Raw genomic sequence first — 11,485 nt, 5'->3', positions numbered from 1 at the left:
AATTACGGATACATTATTTTGGGTTATTGTTTCAGTTGTCAGTTTGATTGTGTAATAGTTTTGCACTCTTCCTGGTTTTAGTTCGCACCATGTTTACATGAGTTAAGAGGTTACTTTTTCTCTCTGCAGAAACTCGCTGTCTGAAGAATTCGACAGCAACAAAGGCGATACAGTCAAAACACAGAGTGGTTTGTGTGCGGTTGCTCTGCGTGCACCACGTTGATTCGTGTAACTTCTAGGTTGGAACAGCTGATGGTGTTTTTTATTTTCAGGACGATATCGGATTTCAGCCTACAGTGTTAATTATGTTTCAGCCATAGCTCGCTCATCGATACCAGGACGTTTGGAGGCGGTGCAGCGATAGTAGACTACTACTGTAACATTTGTAACTTAACGTTTCCTATCACCTCTCAACTCCGTCTTGTCTTGTTCGTCGTGTCAAACAATAGAGATATTTGTGAAGTAGGCTAATGCCGAAGCGAGTCCCGGGGAGAACTCAAAGCTTCCTTTTCTCTGCTCAACCACGGATACGGACGCGTGTCATCAACCCAACAAGATGAGAAGTAGAAGCAACTCGGGAGTGAAACTGGACAACTATGCCCGGATAGTGCATCAAACCATACTCCGAGATCAAGTGAGGGTTGTTTATGTGTTGTCCCTTCTGCTAAACGCTATATATATTTTTTTTAGGGCCATCCATTCTGACCTCTAAACTAACCTACTGTCTGTGGCGTTGGGACATGTTGACTGTTGCACACAGCAGCTTGCAGGACATTCATGTTTACATAGCGTGAACATTGGTTTTAGAGAAAGCTCACAAAAGCTCCCTTTGAAACGACGTATCACTTATTCTTATTTATTTCTCTCTCTCAATTCCATTTCAATTTAAGGGCTTTATTGGCATGGGAAACATATGTTTACATTGCCAAAGCAAGTGAAATAGAGTATAAACAAATATGAAATAAACAACAAAAAATTAACAGTAAATATTACTCTAACAGAAGTTCCAAAAGATTAAAGACATTTCAAATGTTATATTATGTCTATATACAGTGTTGTAACTATGTGCAAATAGTTAAAAAAGGGAAATAAATAAACATAAATATGGGTTGTATTTACAATGTCGTTTGTTCTACACTGGTTGACCTTTTCTTGTAGCAACAGGTCACAAATCTAGCTGCTGTGATGGAACACTGTGGCATTTAAAAAATAAAAATAAAAACATTTTGATTTTACATTTATTTAACTAGGAAAGTCAGCGAAGAACAAATAGTTATTTACAATGACTGCCTAATTCACCCAGTAGATATGGGAGTTTATCAACATTTGATTTGTTTTTTATTTTTTTGGTGGATCTGTGTAATCTGAGGGAAATATGTGTCTCTAATATGGACATACATTTGGCAGGAGGTTAGGAAGTGCAGCTCAGTTTCCACCTCATTTTGTGGGCAGTGAGCACATAGCCTGTCTTCTCCTGAGAGCCATGTCTGCCTACGGCAGCCTCTCTCAATAGCAAGGCTATGCTCACTGAGTCTGTACATAGTCAAATCTTTCCTTAATTTCGGATCAGTCACAGTGGTCAGGTATTCTGCCACTGTACTCTCTGTTTAGGGCCAAATAGCATTCTAGTTTGCTTAGTTTGTTTTGTAAATTCTTTCCAATGTATCAAGTAATTACCTGTTTTGTAAGATTCCAAGATGGCGGACTGAACACAGCGGTGCAGATCGTCTCAAGATAAAAACGTAATATTCAATATCTGTAAGTTAGACTATATATTATAACTTCTTATACTCATGGGTAATGACGTTCAATCTGGAAAACAACACAAAAGAAATAAGGCTAGAGAAATGTATCGTCAAATATTACAAAAACAAGCAACACTCAAACATGACGGAGAGTAAACGAGGAACATCAATCTCTAAAAGAAAACGCGACTCCTCGACGGATACAGACAATTTAGGCTTTTCACCACCGGGACTGGTAAGGGTGGAAAGTGATCTGTTAAAGTCGATAAATGACAAACTGGGCATACTTGAATTAGTCAGTAAAGATAGTATATATATTTATATAAGTATATAAAGGAGTTGAAGGCCTCGAGATGAGTGACGGAAAAAGCTGCGGCATTTGAGAAAGACACAAACAAGCTAAAATGGACGGACGTTAATGAACTTAAAACGGAGAACCTCTTTCTGAGAGAAGCTTTAATTGACATACAGACTAGATTTATCAGAGTAAAATCTAGTACTTACTGGTATTCAAGAAAGAGAAGGAGAATTTCCTGAAAGTAGTTAAGGAATTATTTCTTACAGCGCTTCAAATCCCACTCGATGCTGTCTATGAATCATAAAACACGGGACGAGATGTTAAAAACTGTCCATTGTGCCAATAGATGGAATGCACTCGCATGAGATTTGCCGTGATGTTGACAGAGTGGCATGGGAGGTTTATTTCTTAGACTGGGGTAAGATGTCAATTTTTGGGACACATCCTCAGTAGTGTGCCTTCGAATCAGTGGGTGTTTCGGCCTTTAATCACTAAACACCCTCATCAAAGGTGGCCAGCTAAAGGGTGATCAAGCCTTAGCTTGTGTCCCATGCCCAATTAAGATGTCCCACAGGACTGTGCAAGGCAGGGGCGTCCTCTTCTCTGAGCCAGCCATACAGCTGACCGCATACCTCATATGCCCTCCTCAAGTTGGAGGGATCTGAATTGAGTTCTCAGGTGGGGGTGAGGGGTCATGAAGTTATAGCCCAGCAAGGGTCCTTCCGTTTGATCCAGATCCACTGGCTACCTCTTTCAGCTGCTTGAGAAACTGCTCTGACGGTCTGCCGCAGAGCCTGTCCATGGATTCCAAGTTCTTTCAGCAACCTGATGATGGAAGAAGCCACGAATCCTCTGCATCCCACTTCAACTGGCCAGACTTTGCATTCCAGCCACGCTGAGTTGCGTCTGCTGCCAACTCTGTGTAAAGCAGTTTCTTACGTTCGTAGGCCTCTTCAACAGAGTTTTCCCACGGGACTGTGAGCTCTATGATGTACACAGCCTTTCGTGAAGGGGACCAGAGTACCATGTCTGGCCTAAGGTTGGTAGAAGCAATCTCAGGTGGAAAAATGAGTTGCTGGCCAATATCGACAAGCATCTTCCAGTCCCGGCCATAGCTAGGTGTCCAGTTTCTGGCTTTGTAGGAGGATACTTGGGCCTTTTCTGTCCCTCCCGGATGAATGTTGTTGTTTTGACGGGATTGCTTGTTTTTGGAGGTAATGAATTGGTTGCACTCCTCTTGGTCTCAAGTGCTGCAGCCAGGCTCTTGAGGACCTGATTGTGCCTCCAGGTGTAGCGGCCTTGTGAGAGGCTGGTCTTGCAACCTGTCATTATATGCCTGAGAGTCGCTGGAGCTGGGCAGAGGGGGCAGGTCGAGTCCTCGCCATACCATTGATGTAGATTTTTTGGTGATGGAAGCACATCATAAACAGCTCTTATGATGAAGCTGATGTTGCTTGCCTCCATTTGCCAAAGCTCACTCCAGTTGATCTTTCTCTCTCCAGGCCTTCCCACCGCGTCCATTGCCCTTGTTTAGCAAGAGAGACAGCCTTTGCACTTCTTGCAGTCTCCTCCTGTCTGCGCACCTCCTCGACCACCAGCTTCCTGCGTTCAGATGTTGTTGCCTTATGGAACGTTGGTTTGCTTGCTGCCAGGCCAAAGCCTCCTCTTCCATGCTGGATATTCCCCACAATGTCTTGGTGTCTCAGGGCTGATGTTGCTTGCTGCACAGCATTGGATGATGTCCATTTCCGTCCAGTTTGTAGGGGAGGTGCAGCCTTGCTAATGGTCTGGTCTTTGGAGTCCTTCAATGTCATCTGAAGTCTTACTTTAGAGCACTTGTACTCCTCCGTTAGACTTGTAAGAGGTAGTTCAAGGACCCCTTTGCCATAGAGGCCGATGTTACTCAGGCATCGTGGGACACCCAGCCATTTCTTCACGTATGAGGTAATGGTTCGCTCCATCTTCTCCACTGTTGTTATTGGGACCTCATAGACGGTGAGTGGCCACATTATCCGGGGAGAAGTCCAAACTGTAGGCACCAGAGCTTGAGCCTCCCAGGCAGTAGGGTCTTGTTGATGTTCTCAAGACCGTCGGCGATGTCCTGCCTTACTTGCTGCACTTGATCTTTATCCCGGAGGCTTTCGTTGTACCATCTACCCAGGCTCTTGATGGGTTGCTCAGACACCGTTGGTATCGGGTCATCTCCAATGCAGAACCTCACATCTTTAAGCTGTCCCTTGACTATGGAGATGCTTCGAGATTTGCTTGGCTTGATTTTCATCCGTGCCCACTTGATGTTATCCTGCAGTTTTGCAAGTAGCCGCCTGGTGCATGCTGCAGTGGTGGTCAGTGTAGTCATGTCATCCATGTATGCTCGGATAGGTGGGAGACGGAGCCCTTCCTTAGTTCTCTCACCACCGACCACCCATCTCGATGCCCTGATGATGACTTCCATGGCCATAGTGAAGGCCAGAGGAGAAATTGTACAGCCTGCCATTATGCCTACTTCCAAGCGCTGCCATGTTGTTGTGAAGTCAGGTGTTGTGAAACACAATTGCAGGTCTTGGAAATAGGCCTTTACCAGTGTAGTGATGGGTTCTGGTACGTGGAAAATGTTGAAGGATTCCCAGAGGAGTTCATGGGGAACTGAGCCAAAGGCATTGGCCAAGTCGAGGAAGATGACATAGAGGTCTCTCTTGTCCTTCTTAGCTGTTTGGATCTGGTGCCAAATCATACTAGTATGTTCCAGGCAACCAGAGAAACCAGGAATGCCTGCTTTCTGTACAGATGTATCAATGTACTTGTTCCTTTCCAGATAAGTGGACAGCCTCTGTGCTATTATACTGAAAAAGATCTTCCCTTCGACGTTGAGAAGGAGATTGGTCGGAATTGACTGATGTCTGTCGCATCCTTCTCTTTCGGGATTAGCACACCACCAGCCCTTCGCCATGCCTTTGGTATTATTTCCTTCTGCCACACTATCCTCATGAGCCTCCAAAGAAAGCATAGAACATCCGGGGCGTTCTTGTAGAGCTTGTATGGTACTCCATTAGGCCCAGGAGCCGAGGCCGCTCTTGCTCTTCGGACAACGTTCTCTACTTCCCTCCATTTTGGAGGGTCAGTGTCCAGATTGAATTCTGGTGGTTGAATAGGTGGGATGTCATGTGGGATGATTATCTGCTCATGCCTTTTCATGTCCTGGTGGACCTTTTCCAGATGTTCTTCCAGTTCAGGCTTTGTAGTTTTTAGGATTCCGCACTTTTCCTTTGCGAAGAGATCTTTGACAAACTTAAAGGGGTTTTTATAGAACCGTGTTCTTGAGTGTTCCTTCTTCCTACGAAGTTTCCTTAAGTTTTCCGCTCTTCGCAAGGTTGCCAGCCGACATTTAATGTCTGCTTGGAGTAGCATGAGACCTTCTCTCTCTGCATCAGAGGCCTTCTTCCACTGCTTCCTCAGCTGCCTTCTCTCTCTGACAAGTATCTCGATCTCCTGCTGTCTCCTAGATTTGGCTGGCGCGGGAGGTGTCTTGCCACTTCTCCTTTCGTTTACGCCAAAGCGCTCTTCTCCGTAGTGGTAGATAATGTCTCCCATCCTTTCAAGCTTTTTCTCTGCTTTTCCTACCTGTTGTTCCAAGATTTTTGTCAGGTCGTTGTTGATTGTTTCCCACTCTCTCTTTTCAACGGCTTTGGGCCACTTCACACTCGGTCTGTGCCCTTTGATCTTTTCCTCTTTTAGAGGTCTCTGTGGTTGGGTAAGTTCATCCACCGGCATTTCTGTGCTTGTGTTATCCTCCTCAGTTACAGGGGTGCTGATGCTCTGCGAACTTTGGTTTGCGTCCCGTCGCTGTGCTTCATTCGACTGATTTGACTGGCTGCTTCGTAAGAAGTACTGGTCAATGCGAGGTCCCTGTCTCTGCTTCTCTAACAAGCACCTTTTCCTCCCTTGATGGATCCTTAACCCTTGCCGATGTTACTTCTCCCAACCACAGCTGCACACCTGAAGTGTGTGTCCTGCTGCTGTTATGGTTGTCTCATGTGCTGTGTTCCTACTCGTAGTCGTTTCCGTTCCTGGGTCCGTAACCGTGTGATCAGTCGTTGAGCCATCTTGCGCCCCAGCTCTCGCAGGCTCTAGGGGTATGTTCCTTTGTTGACTTTCAGTAGCACTTAGCGGGTGTCTCCAACATACTGAAACAGCGTCGGAGACTGCCAACATGGGTAGCTAACCCATGACAGCCCCAGTGGGGTCTATTCCCTCCGGTCAGCTGTCTCTCCAAGCTGTCACACAGACTTTCCTATGTTGTCAGCTGTCCTTTCACAGCAGTCACTGGACTGGTCCAGATAATCAGAATCATAAAACACGGGACGAGATGTTAAAAACTGTCCATTGTGCCAATAGATGGAATGCACTCGCATGAGATTTGCCGTGATGTTGACAGAGTGGCATGGGAGGTTTATTTCTTAGACTGGGGTAAGATGTCAATTTTTGGGACACATCCTCAGTAGTGTGCCTTCGAATCAGTGGGTGTTTCGGCCTTTAATCACTAAACACCCTCATCAAAGGTGGCCAGCTAAAGGGTGATCAAGCCTTAGCTTGTGTCCCATGCCCAATTAAGATGTCCCACAGGACTGTGCAAGGCAGGGGCGTCCTCTTCTCTGAGCCAGCCATACAGCTGACCGCATACCTCATATGCCCTCCTCAAGTTGGAGGGATCTGAATTGAGTTCTCAGGTGGGGGTGAGGGTCATGAAGTTATAGCCCAGCAAGGGTCCTTCCGTTTGATCCAGATCCACTGGCTACCTCTTTCAGCTGCTTGAGAAACTGCTCTGACGGTCTGCCGCAGAGCCTGTCCATGGATTCCAAGTTCTTTCAGCAACCTGATGATGGAAGAAGCCACGAATCCTCTGCATCCCACTTCAACTGGCCAGACTTTTGCATTCCAGCCACGCTGAGTTGCGTCTGCTGCCAACTCTGTGTAACGCAGTTTCTTACGTTCGTAGGCCTCTTCAACAGAGTTTTCCCACGGGACTGTGAGCTCTATGATGTACACAGCCTTTCGTGAAGGGGACCAGAGTACCATGTCTGGCCTAAGGTTGGTAGAAGCAATCTCAGGTGGAAAAATGAGTTGCTGGCCAATATCGACAAGCATCTTCCAGTCCCGGGCCATAGCTAGGTGTCCAGTTTCTGGCTTTGTAGGAGGATACTTGGGCCTTTTCTGTCCCTCCCGGATGAATGTTGTTGTTTTGACGGGATTGCTTGTTTTTGGAGGTAATGAATTGGTTGCACTCCTCTTGGTCTCAAGTGCTGCAGCCAGGCTCTTGAGGACCTGATTGTGCCTCCAGGTGTAGCGGCCTTGTGAGAGGCTGGTCTTGCAACCTGTCATTATATGCCTGAGAGTCGCTGGAGCTGGGCAGAGGGGGCAGGTCGAGTCCTCGCCATACCATTGATGTAGATTTTTTGGTGATGGAAGCACATCATAAACAGCTCTTATGATGAAGCTGATGTTGCTTGCCTCCATTTGCCAAAGCTCACTCCAGTTGATCTTTCTCCTCTCCAGGCCTTCCCACCGCGTCCATTGCCCTTGTTTAGCAAGAGAGACAGCCTTTGCACTTCTTGCAGTCTCCTCCTGTCTGCGCACCTCCTCGACCACCAGCTTCCTGCGTTCAGATGTTGTTGCCTTATGGAACGTTGGTTTGCTTGCTGCCAGGCCAAAGCCTCCTCTTCCATGCTGGATATTCCCCACAATGTCTTGGTGTCTCAGGGCTGATGTTGCTTGCTGCACAGCATTGGATGATGTCCATTTCCGTCCAGTTTGTAGGGGAGGTGCAGCCTTGCTAATGGTCTGGTCTTTGGAGTCCTTCAATGTCATCTGAAGTCTTACTTTAGAGCACTTGTACTCCTCCGTTAGACTTGTAAGAGGTAGTTCAAGGACCCCTTTGCCATAGAGGCCGATGTTACTCAGGCATCGTGGGACACCCAGCCATTTCTTCACGTATGAGGTAATGGTTCGCTCCATCTTCTCCACTGTTGTTATTGGGACCTCATAGACGGTGAGTGGCCACATTATCCGGGGAGAAGTCCAAACTGTAGGCACCAGAGCTTGAGCCTCCCAGGCAGTAGGGTCTTGTTGATGTTCTCAAGACCGTCGGCGATGTCCTGCCTTACTTGCTGCACTTGATCTTTATCCCGGAGGCTTTCGTTGTACCATCTACCCAGGCTCTTGATGGGTTGCTCAGACACCGTTGGTATCGGGTCATCTCCAATGCAGAACCTCACATCTTTAAGCTGTCCCTTGACTATGGAGATGCTTCGAGATTTGCTTGGCTTGATTTTCATCCGTGCCCACTTGATGTTATCCTGCAGTTTTGCAAGTAGCCGCCTGGTGCATGCTGCAGTGGTGGTCAGTGTAGTCATGTCATCCATGTATGCTCGGATAGGTGGGAGACGGAGCCCTTCCTTAGTTCTCTCACCACCGACCACCCATCTCGATGCCCTGATGATGACTTCCATGGCCATAGTGAAGGCCAGAGGAGAAATTGTACAGCCTGCCATTATGCCTACTTCCATGCGCTGCCATGTTGTTGTGAAGTCAGGTGTTGTGAAACACAATTGCAGGTCTTGAAATAGGCCTTTACCAGTGTAGTGATGGGTTCTGGTACGTGGAAAATGTTGAAGGATTCCCAGAGGAGTTCATGGGGAACTGAGCCAAAGGCATTGGCCAAGTCGAGGAAGATGACATAGAGGTCTCTCTTGTCCTTCTTAGCTGTTTGGATCTGGTGCCAAATCATACTAGTATGTTCCAGGCAACCAGAGAAACCAGGAATGCCTGCTTTCTGTACAGATGTATCAATGTACTTGTTCCTTTCCAGATAAGTGGACAGCCTCTGTGCTATTATACTGAAAAGATCTTCCCTTCGACGTTGAGAAGGGAGATTGGTCGGAATTGACTGATGTCTGTCGCATCCTTCTCTTTCGGGATTAGCACACCACCAGCCCTTCGCCATGCCTTTGGTATTATTTCCTTCTGCCACACTATCCTCATGAGCCTCCAAAGAAAGCGTAGAACATCCGGGGCGTTCTTGTAGAGCTTGTATGGTACTCCATTAGGCCCAGGAGCCGAGGCCGCTCTTGCTCTTCGGACAACGTTCTCTACTTCCCACCATTTTGGAGGGTCAGTGTCCAGATTGAATTCTGGTGGTTGAATAGGTGGGATGTCATGTGGGATGATTATCTGCTCATGCCTTTTTCATGTCCTGGTGGACCTTTTCCAGATGTTCTTCCAGTTCAGGCTTTGTAGTTTTTAGGATTCCGCACTTTTCCTTTGCGAAGAGATCTTTGACAAACTTAAAGGGGTTTTTATAGAACCGTGTTCTTGAGTGTTCCTTCTTCCTACGAAGTTTCCTTAAGTTTTCCGCTCTTCGCAAGGTTGCCAGCCGACATTTAATGTCTGCTTGGAGTAGCATGAGACCTTCTCTCTCTGCATCAGAGGCCTTCTTCCACTGCTTCCTCAGCTGCCTTCTCTCTCTGACAAGTATCTCGATCTCCTGCTGTCTCCTAGATTTGGCTGGCGCGGGAGGTGTCTTGCCACTTCTCCTTTCGTTTACGCCAAAGCGCTCTTCTCCGTAGTGGTAGATAATGTCTCCCATCCTTTCAAGCTTTTTCTCTGCTTTTCCTACCTGTTGTTCCAAGATTTTTGTCAGGTCGTTGTTGATTGTTTCCCACTCTCTCTTTTCAACGGCTTTGGGCCACTTCACACTCGGTCTGTGCCCTTGATCTTTCCCTTTAGAGGTCTCTGTGGTTGGGTAAGTTCATCCACCGGCATTTCTGTGCTTGTGTTATCCTCCTCAGTTACAGGGGTGCTGATGCTCTGCGAACTTTGGTTTGCGTCCCGTCGCTGTGCTTCATTCGACTGATTTGACTGGCTGCTTCGTAAGAAGTACTGGTCAATGCGAGGTCCCTGTCTCTGCTTCTCTAACAAGCACCTTTTCCTCCCTTGATGGATCCTTAACCCCTTGCCGATGTTACTCTCTCCCAACCACAGCTGCACACCTGAAGTGTGTGTCCTGCTGCTGTTATGGTTGTCTCATGTGCTGTGTTCCTACTCGTAGTCGTTTCCGTTCCTGGGTCCGTAACCGTGTGATCAGTCGTTGAGCCATCTTGCGCCCCAGCTCTCGCAGGCTCTAGGGGTATGTTCCTTTGTTGACTTTCAGTAGCACTTAGCGGGTGTCTCCAACATACTGAAACAGCGTCGGAGACTGCCAACATGGGTAGCTAACCCATGACAGCCCCAGTGGGGTCTATTCCCTCCGGTCAGCTGTCTCTCCAAGCTGTCACACAGACTTTCCTATGTTGTCAGCTGTCCTTTCACAGCAGTCACTGGACTGGTCCAGATAATCAGAATCATAAAACACGGGACGAGATGTTAAAAACTGTCCATTGTGCCAATAGATGGAATGCACTCGCATGAGATTTGCCGTGATGTTGACAGAGTGGCATGGGAGGTTTATTTCTTAGACTGGGGTAAGATGTCAATTTTGGGACACATCCTCAGTAGTGTGCCTTCGAATCAGTGGGTGTTTCGGCCTTTAATCACTAAACACCCTCATCAAAGGTGGCCAGCTAAAGGGTGATCAAGCCTTAGCTTGTGTCCCATGCCCAATTAAGATGTCCCACAGGACTGTGCAAGGCAGGGCGTCCTCTTCTCTGAGCCAGCCATACAGCTGACCGCATACCTCATATGCCCTCCTCAAGTTGGAGGGATCTGAATTGAGTTCTCAGGTGGGGGTGAGGGGTCATGAAGTTATAGCCCAGCAAGGGTCCTTCCGTTTGATCCAGATCCACTGGCTACCTCTTTCAGCTGCTTGAGAAACTGCTCTGACGGTCTGCCGCAGAGCCTGTCCATGGATTCCAAGTTCTTTCAGCAACCTGATGATGGAAGAAGCCACGAATCCTCTGCATCCCACTTCAACTGGCCAGACTTTTGCATTCCAGCCACGCTGAGTTGCGTCTGCTGCCAACTCTGTGTAACGCAGTTTCTTACGTTCGTAGGCCTCTTCAACAGAGTTTTCCCACGGGACTGTGAGCTCTATGATGTACACAGCCTTTCGTGAAGGGGACCAGAGTACCATGTCTGGCCTAAGGTTGGTAGAAGCAATCTCAGGTGGAAAAATGAGTTGCTGGCCAATATCGACAAGCATCTTCCAGTCCCGGGCCATAGCTAGGTGTCCAGTTTCTGGCTTTGTAGGAGGATACTTGGGCCTTTTCTGTCCCTCCCGGATGAATGTTGTTGTTTTGACGGGATTGCTTGTTTTTGGAGGTAATGAATTGGTTGCACTCCTCTTGGTCTCAAGTGCTGCAGCCAGGCTCTTGAGGACCTGATTGTGCCTCCAGGTGTAGCGGCCTTGTGAGAGGCTGGTCTTGCAACCTGTCATTATATGCCTGAGAGT

General features: G+C 47.4%; 1 protein-coding gene across 2 annotated transcripts in view; it reads left to right on the top strand.

Moving 5' to 3' along the window:
• Positions 1–11,485, top strand: part of phka1a (phosphorylase kinase, alpha 1a (muscle)) — a 64,685-nt gene continuing 53,200 nt past the window's right edge. The window contains exon 1 of one of the 2 annotated variants that reach the window (XM_046318783.1): positions 1–634. In XM_046318783.1, the coding sequence (XP_046174739.1) occupies positions 557–634 (78 nt within the window). In that variant the 5' untranslated portion in view covers positions 1–556. The remainder of the gene's footprint in view (positions 635–11,485) is intronic. The other variant, XM_046318784.1, reaches the window with a different exon arrangement.

Source organism: Oncorhynchus gorbuscha, linkage group LG21 (assembly GCF_021184085.1).
Source record: "Oncorhynchus gorbuscha isolate QuinsamMale2020 ecotype Even-year linkage group LG21, OgorEven_v1.0, whole genome shotgun sequence".
Taxonomy (NCBI): Eukaryota; Metazoa; Chordata; class Actinopteri; order Salmoniformes; family Salmonidae; genus Oncorhynchus; species Oncorhynchus gorbuscha.
Note: the sequence above shows the minus strand (reverse complement) of the source record. Positions and strands in the feature narration are given on the sequence as shown.